Source organism: Mesoplodon mirus, assembly GCF_964341445.2.
Source record: "Mesoplodon mirus genome assembly, chromosome: 16".
In the NCBI taxonomy this organism is placed as follows: domain Eukaryota; kingdom Metazoa; phylum Chordata; class Mammalia; order Artiodactyla; family Ziphiidae; genus Mesoplodon; species Mesoplodon mirus.
In genome coordinates this window covers 3,002,392-3,022,000 of record NC_138992.1, presented here as the reverse complement: position 1 = coordinate 3,022,000, position 19,609 = coordinate 3,002,392, and the positions used below count along the sequence as shown (strand labels likewise).

At 53.5% G+C, this 19,609-nt stretch overlaps 1 protein-coding gene across 3 annotated transcripts in view; it reads right to left on the bottom strand.

Moving 5' to 3' along the window:
- Positions 1 to 18,578, bottom strand: part of AGO2 (argonaute RISC catalytic component 2) — a 97,519-nt gene extending 78,941 nt beyond the window's left edge. For 2 of the 3 annotated variants that reach the window (XM_082601298.1, XM_082601299.1), the window contains exon 1: positions 18,436 to 18,578. In XM_082601298.1, coding sequence (XP_082457424.1) covers positions 18,436 to 18,457 — 22 coding nt within the window. In that variant the 5' untranslated portion in view covers positions 18,458 to 18,578. The remainder of the gene's footprint in view (positions 1 to 18,435) is intronic. The other variant, XM_082601300.1, reaches the window with a different exon arrangement.
- Positions 18,579 to 19,609: the final 1,031 nt, after the last annotated feature.

The following is a 19,609-nucleotide window of genomic DNA, read 5'->3' as shown; positions in this document are numbered from 1 at the left end:
GGGCCCACAGGTGGCCATTCGCTGCTGCCCTGGCCCCAGGGAGTCTGCCGAGCGCACGGCCCAGCTTTCACCACACTGAAACAGCCGTCTGAGCGGTGGCAGAGACAAAGCCAAAGAGCCAAAATGAAGAGGAGGCCTCTCCACTGGTGGATCAACAGCTGACATTTTAGGGACGGAATAAAAGGGCACCACACATCAGGTCAGAAATAGCAGTTTCTGTGGACTGTGGCATGCTCTGGGGAGATAAACACAAGTTAAATGAAATTTTAACACGCTCAGAGGGGTTTTGCTGGTTTAAAAAGCTGGACGAGCTTCTTGGAAGTGTCGGTTTTCCAGCTCTCCACACAGCTTTGTTACACGCAGAGATGTTCCCCTTCCGGGCACCACATACCCCATCCATGCAGTTGCCTGTTTCAAATTAAAACACACTATTGAGTTACAGCACTAACGGGTCTGCTTTGTTTCTTCTGGGGCTTTCTTTAGAAATAACTTTGACAATGTCCAAGCAAACAACTTGGACCAAAGACCAGAACGGTCACTTAGAAGAAAAAGCTGTTCCCATTCGAAGAAGGGTTTTTTATGAGAAACACATGCTACGTCACTCATCTATATCAACTTGTAATCTGTAATCTCTCAACCAAAGCTCACCCCCAGTGGACGCACCTTTCTGGAATATAATGGAAGATCCTGTGGACTGACGGACGTGCTGCCACGCAGGGCACGCTCAGTGGAGAACTGGGGGCACTACAGAGGGTTTGCACTGGGAGGTCCACGTCCTTGCACAGGCACCCCTGTGACCAAGCCCTGCACAACTTCTCTGCCCCGTGGCCCAGGCCAGAGAGGAGCCTCCCCAAGACGTCCCCAAGCCCACACCTGCCTCACGCAGCCCTCACCAGCCCCAGGCAGCACTGGCACAAACGTCCCTCTAAGCGTAATTTTCAGATTCCTCTAAGAAGGGCATACTTCTTAAAGAAGCCGCAACATTTCTTCCACCCGCTAAAATCACCGCTGTAATAAGTAACATGCATTGAGCACTCCCTAGGCATCAGCAGGCACTTGCCATGTTAACTCATTTTTTACCTTCACAATAAAATGACTGTTAATATGATCATTGTAACAACAAGTTATATTAATTATTATGTAATTAACAATCATATAACATTGATAATTACAATAAGTGTAATCAGCATTTACTGTAACTAAATATATCTCTATATTATATACAAAACACATTATGCTGACAAATGTCCTGATAGCTGACACATAATTTTACATTGTTATTAGTTATAATAAAAATTGGTACTATCAACACCCCCATTTTACAGGCACCAGCAGTAACGTGGCGAGTGAGGTGATGCTGTGAACCCAGGACACAGCTGCAGAACCCCTGTTCCAGTTCCCCTGGGCTCCCCAAGAAGGGGAGCTCCCCAGGGGGTGCAGCAGCTCCATTCTTCTCTGTTCTCAGCCTTGGGATACGTTGTCCGCCCAGAGGGTGCTCAGCAGGTGTCCCGGGGCCCACCTTATGCATGAAGTCGACTTATATTAGCACAGAGCCTGTGTAATTGACACCCAGGGACTAGACAGGTCTTGGCACTAACCGTTTCTATCTAAGTGCCAGTGTGTTTTTAGTAAGCAGCCTGTCTCCTCCCGCACCCTACACACACACACACACACACACCCTCCACCAAATGGATGCCGACAACCTAATCTCCACTAGCAACAGAGCTGCGGGTGAGACGTGGTCCTGCCCTCTGGCAGCTTAGGGTCAGTGAGAGACAGGACACCAAGCCATCCCTCAACACTTTTCTGGGGACGGTAAAAACGTGCTCTGAAGGAAAAGAGTGTGAGCTCTGAGTACACGTAAAGATGATAGTGAGCTCTGAGTACACGTAAGGATGATAGTGAAACCAGCAGCTCCAGGAGCGCTCGAGCCTGTTAACCCACCGAACCTTCACAATGACTCTGAGGGCATTACTGGCACGTCATCATCCCCTCATCCCCTCCGTCTCGCGCCTCGGTCTCACGCCCATTTGGTATAATGGGCATGAGAACTGTCACGCAGCTGGGGGGCACCTAACCAGGAATCAGGCCACAGCTGCCCGTGCTCATCACCTGGGTCCCGTGGGAGACCACCACCTGACACAAGTGTGCTGCCTTCATTACTTACTTTAAACACTGTTGTAAACACACACCCCCAACAAATAAATAGCTCTCAGAAATGCTCAAGATATTGGTGAAAAGAAACAACATAAAATTTTCAGTGTGGGCTAAGCCCCACTGCGTATGTACAGAGAAAAACGTCTGGAAGCAAACATATACATATTGTTAACACATTAACTATTGCTTCTAAGGAATATTACCGGTGGATATTTTCTCTTTTTATTTCAGTATTTCTACATTATTTGAAATGAGCATGTATTCCTTTTTTTTTTTTTTTTTTTTTTGCGGTACACGGGCCTCTCACTGTTGTGGCCTCTCCCGCTGCGGAGCACAGGCTTAGCGGCCATGGCTCACGGGCTCAGCCGCTCCGAGGCATGTGGGATCTTCCCAGACCGGGGCACAAACCCATGTCCCCTGCATCGGCAGGCGGACTCTCAACCACTGCGCCACCAGGGAAGCCCCGAGCATGTATTCCTTTTATCATGAAGGGTAGAATAATTTTTTTTTTTTTAAATTAGAACCAAAAGGCAACAGTGCCTGTGGTCACAGTCCAGACCGTAAGGAAAACCTGTGGAGCGGAAGGGGGCGGTCGGCACCTCCGTTCTGGAGACCACGGCTGCTGCTCCTGGTCCAGGAAGGCTGCCCCCGGCCCATCGGCTCCCACGCCAGCCAGTAAGCGGGCAGCACGCATGCCTGGGATTCGAGCTGCACCAACAGACCATCCGCGAAGAGCAGCCAGCCAGCCAGCCCTCCCAGGCTGCGGCCACTGTCACCAAGTCTGTCACCAAGTCTCTACTCCTGGGCTCCGGCACATACTTGCAGCAACCCTAGCGTTTAGGAGGGCAACCCTGTAACAGAGCTGGGGTCCCAAGTCGCCTCAATTTGTTTCAGATTTCAAATGCAACACGAATAACAGTCTCATTTCCACACCGGACTGCTTATTACCATCCACAAACATGAAACTAAATTTCTTTTCTCTTTTTTTCCTTTTCGGCCACACCGCATGGCTTGTGGGATCTTAGTTCCCCAGCCAGGGATTGAACCCACGCCCTCGGCAGTGAAAGTACCAAGTCCCAACCACTGGACTACCAGGGAATTCCCTAAACTGAATTTCTCATATACTAGAAGAACTCGGAGCAAGGACACAAGAGACACAAAACAACAATGCTCAACTATACTTAAATTAAAACAAATTAAAAATGAAACCATCATGCAACGCAGCATATGCTGCACGGCTCTCTCAGTGACTGTTAGAGGAAGGGGGACAGGGCAGAGCAGGCGCCCCAAGGCCGCGTGCTGACCCCACCCAAGGTGGGGACAAGGAGCGAGGGGGGACCTTGGGAAGCTACCGTCCGGACTGAGCACTCCACGGCCAAATGCTGGGGAGCCAGGCACAGATCGGTTCTCCAGTGAGCAGGCCTGTTTCTCCCAGCGGCCGGGCAGTCATTCCAAAACTACTTTCTGTGTACGCCAGGTCTGAACAAATAAGCAAATACACTGTGGATAATGAGACCCAGACTTCTCACTACCTGATGAAGAAGTTATAAATAAGGAAAGAAGAAAGCAAGAATAAACCACGTGATATGGGATTGAAATCAGAAATGCAAGTGTGAACTCACGGCTTCTAATACATACACAGAGAGATAAATACAGATGTGTATGTACAGGCCTGTGAGTACAAATACATGCATATCTTGTGTACACTGAGAGAACCAGAAGCGAGGGCACCCCAGGGGGCTAGGAGCACACTCAGCAAGCAGGTCTCAGCTTCTCACACCATTTCTCCAAGAAAAAGAACCAGGGCTCCTCGACGAAATGAATTGGGGCAGGAAAAATACAAGAAGAGACTGGAGTATCCTGTAGCTCCAGAAGGGAAATAATTAGAAAACGGTGGGGCGTGTTGAAAAGATGGACGCACCAACCTGAAAGAGCTCCACATCAAGGTCACAAAAGACAAAGAAAGAACGAGGAATTGTCACAGATTGGAGAAAGTGAGGGGACGTGCAAGGTCGGCTCCCGAGGCTGGACAGAGGCCCAGAACGGGACAGGGGGCTAGGCTGGATGGGGGCCCAGAACTGGACATGGGGTGTCCGGGAAATGGACATTAGTCAGACGAACAGCCAAATTTGAGTAAGATCTTTAGATGGTGTAATAGGACTATGCCAATGTTAATCTCCTGGTTTTCGTAACTGTCCTCCAATTATATAAGATGATAACACTGAGGGGAGCTGGTATGGGAACTCCACTGTAGCGCTGTTCTGGCTACTTTCCTGTAAGTCTAAAATTATTTCAAAAGAAATGAATCCTTACGAATGCAATGACACGATACTTCAAGTAACGGAGGGTGGGGAGCAGGAGAGAGACAGGTGAGCGAGGCTGCCCCGAACGGCTGAGCGGAGTGACGGCCGCGCGTGGGCTCCTGTATTGCTCCCTCTGCTTTCATGTGCATTTGAAAGTTTCTTCACTAAAAAGCCCCTTAAAATTTTTTTCAAAGTCTGCAAAACTCAACTTAAATCTGCCCACTTCTCCTAGTACGCTGCGTCACCACCCGTCCAAGCCCCAAACACATCAGACACCTTCCAGACCCTCTGCTCTCCCAGGACCACACCTGCTCCATCCTCCGCCTGCAGGACCTCTCCAGTGGGACACTTCTGCACATTGCCAAGCCACTTCCCATCTCTTCTCCACCCGGCAGCCAGGGGCTCCTCAGAAACATACAAGGCATGCGTGCGTCTCTCACACCGGCGCCCCAGTGTTCTGGATTAAAAGCGCTGTGCTCAGGGAGGCCTCTGCCCCTGGGCCCATGCAGCCCCATCCCAGGTGCAGCCCCATCCCAGGCCCCCAACAGGCCAGGATCCCCGCCACATTCGCTCTGGAATTTGCCCCCTCCCGCCTGCACTAAAACACCCGCCATCTCGCATGGATTTGCGGTGACCACGCATTGCACGTCTGTGTTCACGACTCGGTCAGTGAGCTCAGTGGGCAGAGGCGACCTGGGTTTGCACCCATCATTGTCCCCCGGCACTGAGCAAGAGGCCCAGCACATAGCTGGCACTCAGTACTTACTCAAAGAGTGAGCATTTTTGACATTAGACACACAGGCCTGATCTCGGTTTTGGACTCTCATATTCTTTCCCACCCTGTTAAAGTATGTTTAGCTTTACTGTGTTTATCTAATTGTCCAGATTCCAAACATACTCTAAACTCTAGCACAAAGAAATGGATATGCCTTATAGCTATTAGGTAGATCTTGGCAAAACATGCTTAAATCTAATATCTTTTTCCACTTTGGTAAGTAACAGAATATGCCAGATATGATATATTACATTAAGAACTCCACTTTCTAAAAGGCTGTGATGACAATAATCAGTGTCGGTGAGGACGTGGAGAAACAAACCACTGCTGGCAGAAACGTAAAGTGGTGCAGCCACCATGGAAACAGTTCAGCAGCTCTTCACAAAGTGACAGAGTAAAACCCAGCAATTCCACTCCTAGGTATGCGCCCAAGAGAAATGAAGACGCATGCCACACACCATATACGAATATGGTGTATACGAATGTTCACAGCAGCGCTATTCACAACAGCCAAAAGGTAGAAACCACTCAAATGCCCACCAACAACAGATGAATGGATAAAACAAACTGTGATATAGCCACAAAATGGGTTATTCAACCATAAAGAAAAATGAAGTGCTGACACACACTAGGACACAAATCTTGAAAACATCATGCTCAGTGAAAAAAGCCAGACGTAAAAGGTCATATATTTTATGATTCCATTTACATAAATATCCAGATGAAGCAAATCCACAGACAGAATGCCGACTGGTGGCTGCCAGGGATGGAGGGAGTGGGGAATGGGGAGTGACTCCTTAATGGGTACAGGATTTTCTTTTGGGGTGACGAAAATGTTTCGGCACTAGATAGAGGTGATGGTCGCCTGACACTGAATGTACTAAATGCCACTGAATTGTTCACTTTAAAATGGTTTATATTATGTGAATTTCATCTCAATTAAAAAAAAAAAAAGAGGCCGTTACATTTTGAAAACACCGCCTCTCTGAAACACCGATCTTTTTTCGATCTTTTTTCTCTCCCTTTGTTGACGTGCAGACACACTTGGAATAGACCACACAAGTAAAAGAAGCAGGGGAAAGTGCTGTAGGTTTGCCTTGAAGGAGGCCAGGGACCTGGACCAGGGGAATGAAACCCCACCTTACAGCAGCAGCCTGAGCATGCCCAACCTGAAGGATGACTCTGCAAGATTCGTTAACAGCCATGATTCTACGACACGGACTGAAAAACACCTATTTCGATAAAAACATGCAAAAATAAAATATAAACCGCTCTTCAAATAAATGTTTGTTGGAACGACACCAGGTACCGTCGGATAGCTTAGTAGGGTGTGTCTCATCCTTAAAGTATGTCGTGCTGGGATGGCGACTCCCGGCCAGCCAGGAGGGCACCACCCTCGGCCCGCTGCCCCCGTGGCAGACGCTGATAAACCCATCTGGGCGCCCTCCTCCTCCTCCGATAAGCCCAGGCTGGGGCTCAGCCTCTTTCTCAACACAATGCTCCAGACACCCAGGACGCCCACCACCTCAGGTGAGATGCTTCCCTGGTGGAATGAGATTCAAATCCCTCAAAAAGTCAACCTAGTTCTTTGTTTCTCTTCTAAAGACAAAAGAAAAAAAATTGCCACCCAGAGTTCCTACAGTTTTATAACCAAATTTCTCACCATCTTTTCTACTTACGTCGCAGCATTTATTTATTTAAATGTATTTATTTTATTTATTTATTTTTGGCTGTGCTGGATCTTTGTTGCTGTGCCTGGGCTTTCTCTAGCTGCGGCGAGCTGGGTCTACTCTTCGTTGCGGTGCGTGGGCTTCTCATTGTGGTGGCTTCTCTTGTTATGGAGCATGGGCTCTGGGCACGTGGGCTTCGGTAGTTGTGGCATGAGGGCTCAGTAGTTGTGGCGCATGGGCTTAGTTGCCCTGCGGCATGTGGGATCTTCTCAGACCAGGGATCGAACCCATGTCCCCTGCACTGGCAGGCGGAGTCTAACCACTGCACCACCAGGGAAGCCCACAGCATTTATTTTTCAGAGAATTTTCACCCAAGACATGCATTTTTCCCTTAACTCACCCCTAGAATCCCATCATTGAGAGAAAGTGGCTCAGCAGCCCTTCATCACAGGACCCCAGCACCTGGTGAAACCACAACTCTCAGCTTGGTCCCGAGTCCCATCCCAGCACCACACCTGCCCAGCCCTGCCCTGTGCACTTGCATGCATTAATGTGCTTTATCCTCACAGGAAGGGAGGCACTCATCCCCACTTTACAGGTGAAGACACTGGCTACAAACAGGCGCAGGTGCTCTCTCAGGCTCCCCCCTCCACGTGCCCATGCAGCTTCTAGCTGGGTGCCTCCTTCCAGGCCTGCCTCCTGAGGGCACAGCTTTGGACAAGATCTAAGGAAGCCAAGAGGGAGGCAGTTGGCCTCTAACAGCCAGAGCAGCAGTGCGGCTCGGGGTTGCCCGCGCGGAACCTCCCAGCACCGAGGGCCGAGGCACTCACAGGAGGGCGGTGGAGCGGCTGCAGGGTGCTGCGGCAGACCCCACTGCCTGCCTGTTGAGAGGTCACGCGGTTACCCCCCCACGGACATCCACTACCCATCTAAGTAGGTCAGTTGGCAAGTGGCCCCCTGGTCCACTTCCCTCCACACTGCCCGACAGTCAGCACCCTGGACTCCAGGCAGAGCTGGAGAGAAGAACCACAGGGCGCCAGGGGTAAGGGAGGGCCAAGCGAGAAGAGGTGCCACGCCAGGCTGGGGGCAGGGCTTTTCAGACGTGCACACAAGTTTCAACTCAATTGATTTAGCTTTTAAACAATGAAGAATTGAACGTAATAAGGATTTATCGAGTAAAAAGAAAACACTACGGTAGACACTGGAAAGACAAAACATAACCAGGATGGTCCTGGGCGGCGAGCAAATGGAGTTTACAACAGAATGAAGGAAAGAGGCCCCCACCAGGCAAAATGCACTGGGTGCTATAAAGATGCAAAGTGAATGCCATGGGGTTTTTTCTCCCGGATTTCTTAGGATCGCCTGAAATTTAGCATATCTACAAAAGAAAGCTTACCCCTGCAGCTCCTTCCCTACCCGGGGTCGCCTCGCTGACGCCAGCAGGTCAGCTGCGGGGAGCGGTTTTCACCTCCCGCCCCGACACAGGCTCCCAGCTCTCTCCACTCTCCTCCCCTCAGCACTGACCTGCCACCAACAGGGAACCTTACCACGTCCCCACCAAACATAGGTGAAGACTCCTGTCACCGGCCAGACCACCCCAGCCTGTCACACACCTGCCAAATACTCAGAGGGTCCCCGTTACCTGCAGAACAGAAAAAAGTCCCACCCTCAGCTCACCTTCCGGGTACCCACAGCATCACCTCCAAACCCCCGACATCACACTCAGTGCCTGCCTACCTGGACCAGCCTCTCTTCTCAACAGGCTGTCCTGCCTTCAGGCTGTTCACTGACATTCCTCTGCCTTCAAGACAGATCCAAACCCAAACAGGTGCCCAGGGGAAGTTTTTGTTGTGCATACAGAGCATCAGCGTTGTACAAACCCTAATAAATTAATGGAACCTAATGATTAACGATCAACAGCAACTCGTATTCACACCAAAAAAAAAAGCAACAAAACCCAAAAAAGTAGAACCTGCATCAGATCAAGCCTTTGGGTCTGACCACTAATTTGCAAGAAATCCACACAGGACAGACAAACAAACACGCTGAATTACACCAAGGAGACGCAATCAGCGAAATCTAGTTGGTGGGGAAAGGAGACAACACACACAAGCCAGCTTCTTCAACCCACCAAGAGCAGCGGGAAAGGCGGCGGCAAACACGAGAGGTTCAGAGAGTGGCTGTTTAGGGGAGACCAGCTCGGTGCTCTGTGACCACCTAGAGGGGTGGGATAGGGAGGGCGGGAGGGAGACGCAACAGGGAGGGGAGATGGGGACATGTGTATGCATATGGCTGATTCACTTTGTTATGAAGCAGAAACTAACACAACTTTGTAAAGCAATTATACTCCAGTAAAGATGCTAAAAAAAAAAAAAAGAGTGGTTGTTTAGGTCTGGTGGTGGGGGGTAGGGATGAGGAGTCACAGCTAACGGGTACAGCCCTTCTTTGGGGGGAGGGAACAAAAATATCCAAAATTAGGTTGTGGGGATGGTTGCACAAGTCTGTGAAGGTACTAAAGCACGCGGAGTTTTACACTTTAAATGGTGAATTGTATGGTACGTGAGTTACACCTCAATAAAGCTCTTATTTTAAGACTCACATCAGCCGATCACAATGTGGGCCTTATCTGGATCCCGATCCAATGAGCTGTTAACAATCCATGACATGTGAGAAACTGAGCAGATCTGGACTAACTGTGTGGTCCAGGACACTGGTAACTAGGGGTTATGTGAGGGGGGAGGGGGAGGAAAAGACAGACATCCTTATATCACAGGGATATCCTCAGACATACTGTAAATTAAATGAGATGACTGGGGTCTGCATCAAGACAAGGAGCAGGGGGAACTTCCCTGGCAGTCCAGTGGGTAAGACTCCAAGCTCCCAACGCAGGGGGCCCAGGTTCCATCCCTGGTCGGGGAACTAGATCCCGCATGAACGCCGCAACTAAGAGCTCGCATGGCGCAACTAAAGATCCCGCGTGCTGAAGATCCCGTGTGCCTCGACTAAGACCTGACGCAGCCAAAATAAGTAAGTCAATATTAAAAAAAAAAAAAAAAAAAAAAAAGACAAGCTGCAGGGACTGCCCTGGCGGTCCAGCAGTTAAGACTCCGCGCTTCCACTGCAGGGGCGCAGGTTCGATCCCTGGTCGGGGAAAAGATTCCTCATGCCCCTCAGTGCGGCCAAACATAAAGAAAGACAAGCGCGAGGGGCAGGACTGTGCCTGGGGCTCCTGATGAAACACGGCTGCCTGTGGGGACCCGCGGGGGCAGGACACAGGCTATTCCCTCCGCCCACGCTCTCCAGCCGACCCGGGCTCAGCCCTCCACGCTAACCTCCTCCAGGCCGGCTCCCTGCCTCCACACGTCCACAGAGATCACTGTAAAAACTCTGCCGGCTGATGCCCTCCTCTGCCCAGCCCCTCCTGGGCTCAAAGTCCCGCCAAAGGCTCCAAGCTCAGCATGACCTCCCTCCCCCCTCTTCTTCTGGCCAAGTTGCTCCAAGGTGCCTTCTCAATGCGCCTGCACTGACCACCATGCAGCAGGGCCCCGATCCTGCTCACCTGGCTTCTCCATCACAGGTGCCCCAGGCGCACTTTACAACCACGTGACTTGTACGCGACTTGTTTCGATTCTCCATCTCCCCTCACATGTGCTCTGACTGTTCATCCCCCAAAGCCATCCATGCCTCCAGCTCAAGGTTAAGTTGTGATTACCAGTCTTGGCACTGAGACGCCCTCCAAGTCTAACATGATGCTCTTGTAGTGAGGCACGCGTGTTCACACTGAACAAACCGCACACTTGCTAAAACAGCGGCACACAGCGGAAACCAAAGGTCCCCAGCGATGTCCCCCGCCCCCAGTCACCACGTAGAATCACAGGTAGAACACTGTCTTCTGGTTCACCCAGCTGTGCCAGCTCACCATCTGGAGACAGAATCTGGTGCTCCCCCAGCATCACTGCCACCACGTGACCACGCAAGGCGGGTCCCCACCGCACAGCACAGCTGGGTCTGTGCTGACCGACTCTGCCAGGAACGTGAGCTCCGAGCATCAAGGCCGACCTTTCACTTCCCTGGTACTGAGCCGTACAAGGCAGCTGTGGATACAACGCACCTGGTAAATGGTATTTATCAGGGATGTGGTCTGTGAAATGTATTCGTATCCCTCACGGCTTACAAAGTGAAGACCCAGAGGTCAGCCAGGAGGGTCAAGGAGAGAAGCCACTGTGTGCGGAGGAAACAGCGAGGGTAAAGTGACCGAGGGAGGGACACGGCGGCCAGCGGCCCTGCCCGGGGCCAGGCGCAGAGGGAAGCGACATCAGCCTGCCGCGTTCTGTCATCTGGTCAGAGCACCTGCACCGCCGGGTGTTCACTCCCTGCACGAGGAGGCGCCTGAGGCTCAGAGAGGCCGAGCGAATGCCCAGCCACACAGTCAGGATTCAAGCGAGGCCGGCCTGACCCGGAGCCCGTGCCCTGGGTCTGCCCCACCGTGAGAGGAGGTCTGCGGGCGCGTCACGGCGACACCTACAGCTCCCGGGGCTCCAGGCTCTCTGCCGCCCCCGTTTGTGTCCAGTGTTAGCCTTTTATCGCTCTCCATCTTCCTCTGCCTTCTCTCCACTTCTCACTTGTACTTCTCTGTTAGTGCCTTTGTTCCTACAAAAAACAAACGATGCCACCTCCTGCTACCCGTAAGGCCAGGAGAAGTCCTCGGTTTTCTCTCGTTCTGCTCAGCCCGCCGCACGGACAGGGCCTTGCCCCACAAGAGTGGCGGCAAGGACTCTGAGAACACAAGTGCCGCCGGGACAGGAGCCTCGGCCACGGTCTCTGAGACTCAGAGGCAGCACCGGCTACAGAGCAGCCCCGTCACGCCCGACACCCTGCCACGGTCGCGTCTTGCGTGAGCTCGGTTAAAGCAGGGGCTGAGAAGCTGGCGAGCAAGTGCCCAGTGCAGGGGCCTCCCACTCTCCGGGCTCACAAACGAACGGCACAAAGCGCGCCCACCTACCCCTGGGCCACGGGAACAGGCCCGCCAGGCTCAAGCTCCTCCACCAGCATCCATGGGGCGCTGTAAGAATCTACTCTCAATGGCTGTATTATTTAACTTGGAGTCAAAGCTGATGAAACATCTCAAATGACTCAGACCTACGAACCTCGGCATTTTGACCTTTTATGTGCAACTCTCTAAGTACTACAGCTCAGAGCTGAGACACCCAGAAATAACGTGGAAAACCACAGACACAGTGCCCCTCAAGGGACTGCCCGGGGGCAGCAGGGAGCGTCAAGATGGGCTTCAGCTGCAACGAGACAGCCTCAGGTGACCAGCTGGCTGGCTTCAGCCCGGCTACAGCTCTGTTCGTTTGGTGCTGTGGGTTCTTAAAGATGGATGCAGAACAATTTTCACTGAGAATTCACCGAAGTCCCCAGGAATCACCTTCAGAAGTCCCCTTCTGACCCAATTCTAAGTGAAGCTGTGGACGAGCTGTATTCAAAGCAACGTGGAACCGTAACTACAGCCACTGAAAAGGAGTGGCCTTCATTCAGTCAGACCTTTAAGCTCTCTCAGAAAGGGAACCACAGGTAAACTAAAGCTAACTTCTTACAGTGCATCGCAAGCGCCTCTTCAGAACACCCACGCTCCCACCTAGAACCCCTCCCCCTCCACCGGCGACCCCACTCTCAGGGGCTGCCCTCCAAGGTGTGTTTCCGGCATGAGCTGCTCCCTGGGGCCGCACTAGGCTCCTTTCTGCTTCCTCTCCCCGCCCTCTCTCCCAACACCAATGGGTCTCAAGCTCCTCCTAAAAAGCAAGCACCTGGGACATTTGCAAAATGTAATTTCCTGGGTCTTCAGGGGCAGAGATGGGGAAAAGCCTTCAGGTGATTCTGCGACCAGCTGCGGGGGTGGCTCCAGGCTGCATTCCCCCAGGGCCCCAGCTCCCACTCACTGAGCACCGGCTGTGGGCAGCCCCGTGAACCCACATCCCCCTGAGCCCAAGACCCTGTCCTCCACCCCCAGCGCACGCCTCAGCCTTCCAGAACCTCAAACTCCACACGTCCACATGCCACACACGATTGCCCTGCCCGGAGCCTGCTGCTCCTTCTGCGGTAACAAAGCTAGATATGACGGCAGCTTCGTGTTCAAACATTCAGCAAGTGGGGTCAGGAAGGCGAGGGCGCGGCCAGCTCCCCACTCCCCGCTCGTGGGCTCTCGCTCTGGGCAGGCCCCTGGTTCTCCCCATGAGGAGGCGGGACCAGACCACTGTGCGGACTCGCCCCCACCCTCGGCCGAGACGAAGGTCCAGCACATCTCACTTCATGCTCACAACAACCCTGAGGTGCTGTCCCCCGCCCCCCCCATTTCCGAAGTGCGAAAGCCGAGGCTTAGAAAAGATACACAACCGCCAAAGTCACGGAGCTGGTGAGGTGTGGTCTGGAGCCCAGATACTAGCGGGTGCCGCTGCTAAGTGGAGTCTACCTGGTAAGTGCAGATAACGAGATGCAAAGCTAGGCCAGGGCCAGAGTGCCGGCCGCTGGCTGCTTATACTCACAGGGCACCCACCCCTCTGCCCACGGCCATCCCACCCAGACAGGGCCCACTGTCTCAGGCCCTGACGGCCCACCTCTTCGGTCACACCTGTCCCCATGCTGCTCTGCCAAGGCCGCCTCTTCCACCTGCAGGGCTGCTGGAATTACCTTCCTAGGACCCATGCGATCACATGACACTCCGCACGCCACCAAAGCAGATGGCGCCTTTCCTGGTGGGACGTGCCGCCTCCCCTACCACCTGCCCACCGGCCACTGGGCCTTCACACCCTCTGTTCCCAGGGCCCACCAGCTCCTTCCTCAGCTCCAGCCACATGAGAGGTCCACAGAGGAACAAATGCACCGCAGGACGAAGACGTGGAAACCTAAGGCAGCCGGGCCCAGACAAGGAACCTGAGGCCCAGGATGGGGACAGGGCTGGAGCCCATGACCAGGCTCCCTGCCTGTCCACTGCTGGAGCCATGACCTTGAGGAAAGTGAGAGAAAGGCGAGAAAGGTGGGGTTTCAAGTTCTCAGCAAGCAGGGCCGTCTCCCCCACCTGCAGTTAACCACGGGGTGGGGGGGGTATGCAGCGCACCCCTGCGGCACAAAGCAGCAGCTCTCTAGGACCGCGCCTGTGACCTTCAGGTTGTATGAGGATTTTAGTAGTAAGTGGGAAGCACTGAAGCGTCGGACAAGTCAGCAATGCTGAAGCCCTTTGTTTTTGAGCCTGTCTACGAGGCTAAGATTTAGGGAACGCTGTTAGGGAGACGTCCACCCTGATTGGCCACCGTCCGTGCACACCTGTCGTCCCAGGGAAGTAATTAAGAGTGCCCCGTTTCACTTGCACAAGTTCCCAGTTTGGAGGATAAACTGTAGCGTCGCCAAGGGTACAGCTCTGTCCAAAGATAAATTAGGAGGGCACAGCTGCCTGGTCACAAAGAGAGAGGACATTTCAGGGTTTTAAATTTTGAGGGAAAAAAATGCAGACAAAAAATTAGAATAGTAAATACTTAATGACCTTTTCACTGCCTAGAGTGAAAAAGGACAGGCCTGTAACCCCAGCACCAAACCCCGGCCCGGGAGGCGAGGGCGCTGGCGGCGGGCCATCGGCAGAGGCGGCCGGCCGAGGAGGCTAAGCTGGGGGTGAGGCCGCAAAGTCAAGAGAAATGACTGGGAGCAAACAGGACAAAGGGCGCTGAGAGCCGTCTCCCTCCCACACACTGGGGAGGGAGGGGTCCACCGCGCCGGATGAGGAGAGAAGCTGCACGAGAGGCCCAAGCACCAGGCACGTTCTCCACGTCACACTGTGGTCCTTCTGCTGACACAGCTCCACGTAAAAAGTGGAGTCCACTGCGCTGAAAATTAAAGATGCAAAGCGACCTGTCCCAAAACATCGCTGAAGATAAGTGCGTCTGAATTAAACTTACGAGCAACTGGATCTCATCAGCCTTCCCCAAAGAAACACAGGGACCCTGAACAATTAAAGAAAACTGGGGGGAAAGATATACATCCCCTGAAGAAGAGATCTTAAGGACCTCATTGTCTTCACAAGTCAACGTGGCGGGGGGAGGGGGCTAGCTGTAGAGTCGAGATTAAAGAGCCTCAAAGGCATAAAACCAAATCCATGTGTGAACTTTTAATAAAATTCAGGATCCAAAAACAACCGGGAAGTAAACACACTTCTGCGATAATGAGAAAAATTGATTATGGACTGTTAAGTGTGATAATGGCATTGAGTTTTAAACGTCCCCATCCTTCAGACACGGTACTTAAGCATTCAGGGTGAAACGACAGATGTGGAACTCACTCAAGAGTATTTCCGCAAAAAAGAAGGAGAAAGGGGCAGATTTGAAGCAAATGTGGAAAATCTTGATAGTTGTTGAAGCTGGTGATGGAGAAATGGGAGCCGTATTATACCAGTCACTCTACTCATGTGTACTTTAATTCACAATAGAAACTATTTTAAAAGTCAAGTGATACATTCTGAGCGTTCACAAAACAAGAGGGCGGCAGACTACCCAGCCATGCCCTCCAGCCTGACGCAGCTTCACCCGGGCAAAGGGCCGGCTGCTATTTGGCAACAGTGCACTGTTATTGGAAGACAGGTCATATCTTCACTGAGATAACTGAGGGAGAAGAAGCGGGGTGCAGGAGGAGTTAAATGACACTAGAAACCACAGTGAAAGTTGGTCGTTCTCAGAGTGGTAATCCTTAGATGTCGCTGAAGTTACTTTGTAGCAAAGCTGTGAGGAATGGAACCCACAGGAGTCTGAGCATGTGAAACCCACAGAAACAACCCCCTTGGAGCATGCAACACTGAGACTCCATTTAAGGTCTTTAAGTGGTTAAAAAAAAAATTGATTGATCATCTATGAAGGTTCAGGGTCACTGGGGAGTCCACCCATTCTAAACCACTAACTCTTTGGAACAGTTAAAAAAAAAAAACTAACTAAGAAATAGTAACATACTTAACTTTAGAGTCCAGATACCAATTCACATATGTAATAGCATTTGTAACGGGCATAACGCAGGCTTACTGTGGACTCTATTTTTATATTAATTTACTTAGTAAGTCACTTAATAATTGTATTAAAATGGGAAGTAGCAAAACTATTTGTAATTTTTCTACAATCCAGATCAAATGTCTTTTTATTATTCTAAATTAGGAAATACATTAAAAAGAGTTTCATTGAAGAGACTCTATTCCAAAAATTCCTCTTAAAAATTAAAAGCCTTAGTGTGTAGAATAAAATTAAACAGCACCACAGCCTTATAATTACAGCACGCGTGCATAGCCTGAAATTTGGTTTCATTCCCATCCTGCCATTGGCTAAGAACTATCCTACAGACCCATTTATTTTTTCAACCAAAGCTGTCCGATTTCAGGGCAGCTTTATCTGTGAGCCGAGAACAAGGGGCCCTCTCCCCACCAGGCCACAATGCAGAGGCCCACATCAGAGCATGATTTTTCCAAGAGCCGTTAAGGACCTGAAATGAGCCTGGAAGCCCAGAGCACTAAAGCTTTTTTGAAAATGAAATAGACCAGAAAATATCCCAGTGCAGAGCACGCAGCATGGGTGAGCTGTGCTTCCTGAAGCTCGAGTTTCAATTACACCCGAACACGCGAGGACATGGGCCCAGTCTACATGTAACAGGTGTTTCTCATTGGGGGTCAAGGTCCAAAGGACTGAGAGCCACTTCTCTAAGGGGAATGTATGGAGAGTCAACGGGGATCAGACAGATCGTCCTAATGCTCGCCGGCCACATGACCTTCGCAAGGCTCTTAACCTCTCTGAGCCTCTGCTGTCCATCTTCAAAATGACCACCACCAACTTAGCGAGCTGTCCAATGGTTCAGCTAACGTCAGACACAACACAAAGGTTTGACCTTCCTCAAGGTTCTTCGCTTTTTCTGGGCCTTCAACTTTTAAACTGAAAATGTGAAAAAAATGTACAGTGTAGTGGCCAACACTTGCTGGGCTCCTCTACAGGGATCAGCGGGGAGATTCTCACTCACGGAGGTGAGGGCCGACCCTGCCATGTCACGGGTGGGCGCTACCTATCCGGGGCTTCACGGAGCCAAGTCTGCTCCCAGGACCGTGACTACAGAGCCCCTCCGGCCCTTCCCCGCCGGGGCTGAGTCACCTTCCAGATTACGGTTAAAACCATTACGCCTAAAACCATTCCTCTATCAAACTGCTGAGGGCCCATAAGGATTTAAAAGTTGGTCAGGCTCAGCCTTGGAGAACCTTTCTAACTAAGTGACATCAAAAAAAAAGTATTCACGAGGCAGAGAACTGTTTGTGAACACACACAGCAGTGGGGGAAAACGTCAAGGGACCCAAATGGATCAGGAGAGCCCGGAACACGTCGGGCCAGGGCCCCATCAGCAGGAGGCCGGGGAGGGCTTAGGGCCCCTGGGAGAAGGCAACACTATGCCGAGCCGGCAGGGCCTGCAGCCCGCTGGAACGTGGTGGACAAAGGGGACGGGAAATGCCCTGTCCAAGTGGCAGGGCCAGCGGGAAATTTAGGAGCCACGTGCCTGGCGGGAAAGGGAGAAAGCTTAACAACACTTAACCATTTTCTTGGCCCAGCAAGTTAATCGCCCCTCTACTGTGCATCCAAAAAATGTGTTACTGCTTTAAGTTTTTTAGAACTTTTCTAAAGAAAGAGAGGCTGACTAGTAAGAAGGGATGCTAAGGAAATCAGCCCATCTCCTTACCTTCCTCTAGTAAATTGCAAAAGGCAAATTAGTACTTGAATAAGGAGCCGGCGTGTCTGGAATGAAAATGAGACGCACGCAGTTTTAGGGTTTTAGGGTGCCGCTTCCTATCCCTCTCAGTCTACGGCCCTAACTACCAGCACGAATTGGCCAAAATTCAGCATTTCCAGACTTTCCTTCAGAGAAGGGGCCGCAGAAGTACTGGCAAAAAGAAAAACGAAACTGAGAGCGCTCCAGGCTCGCCGCGGCTCGGTCTGCGCCGAGCAGCCGCGCTCCTCCCCATGCCGCCCGCGCCCCGAGCTCGGCGCCCCCGGCCCGGGCCTCAACGCCCTCGGGCGCTTAGAGCCCGGCCCGGGCCTCGGCCCCCGGCCCCGCCAGCCCCGCTGGCCCCGCCAGCCCCGCGCGGCGCAAGGGCCCAGGCGCCTGGCGCAGGAGGCCGGGCCAGGCGGGCGCCCGGGCCTCGGGCCTACACGCGGGCCGCCCGGCCCAGTCCCCGCTCCGGCCCGGCCCCAGCCCGCCGGACCGTGGCGGGAACGCAGCGCGGGGAGGGCCCAGGCCGCGCGGGGCGCCCCGACGACTCGGGCCCGAGGAGGCCAGGGCTGCGTGTCCGCCGCGGGGCCGAGGAAACGGCCGGCGGCCCCGACCCCCGGCCTCCCGGCCCGCCAGCCCCGCTCCCCCGGCGCCCGCCCGCTGCCCGCGCCGCGCTCGCGCCCAGCCCGCCAACCGCCGCCGGCGCCGCGGGGAGGAGCGCGCGAGCGGCCGGGCCGGCGCCCTGAGCGCGAGGACTCACCGGGGCCGGCTCCCGAGTACATGGTGGTGCCGCCGAGGGGCTCCGGGGCCGAGGGGCGGCCGCGCGCGCGCCACGGGCCCCGACGCCGCGAGCCGCGAGGGAGCCGCCGGCCGCACGATCCGCCCCGGCGCGGCCGCCAAACAGGTTTACCCGACGCGGCCGGGGCGGCGGGCGGAGGCGGCGGGCGGGCGGGCGGGCGGGGGAGGGGCGAGGGAGAGCGGGCGGGGGAGGGGGAGGGCGGCCGGGAGGAGGGCGGGGGAGGAGGGAGGGGCCGGGGGAGGGGAGGCGGGGCGGGTCCGCGCGGCGGCGGCGGCGGCGGCGGCGGCGGCGGCAGCGGCGGAGAGGGGTGGGGGCGGGCAGGGGATCCGGGGCGCGGGTGCGGGCGCGGGGCCGGGGGGGCCTGGGGGGCGGCCCTCGCAGCCACTCAGAAGAGCGACGTCTCCTCCGACTGGGCGGAGCGGGCCGCGCGGCGCTGCCACCGGAGGCCGGGAAGAAAGAAAAGAAAACACACCCCTTGTTTCCCCGCCGCCTCCGGCGCGCGCGGGGAGCCCGTTCTGGCTGCTCGCGGGCTGGACCCTTCCCCACCCTTAACCCCCGCCGGACCGGGTGAACTTGGGCACCGTGTTGACGTGGTGGTGTCGTGTCCTGACGCCCCGGCATCTCCGCCAGGCTTTTTTAAGTTATTAACGAAACAGGAATGTCGCGAAGGTTCCTCCCGACCCGGAGCTTGAACTTGAACGCGCCCCGGTCCTCGCTCACTACCACACCGCCACCTCCCGGCCGAGAACCCAGATAATCCATCTAAAGAACTTTAGTTTTTGGTCAATTTTAGCTGCTGTCAGTGATCAGATCAAAATAACACGCCCCATTCCAGCCCTCGGGGCCTCCCCGGTTTCTTTACGTGGGGCCCTTATCCAACCCCCTCATGCTCCTCCGTGCCTCTCGGTATTTGCCCCACTTGTGCGGAAACGTCTCCCTCCAGCCCAAATCCTCCTCCATGGATCAAGTCCCCTGGGATCCAACTGCTTTCTGGAGCCTTTTCCAGGGAGGCCAGCCAGAGGCCAACTCCTTTCTCCCCTAATTGGTGGGCAATTAGCAACCAGAAGGTGAAATACAATCCAAAATTGCTCATTGTCTTTTAAACATATTTGCCTGCTCATTCCTTCATCCTATA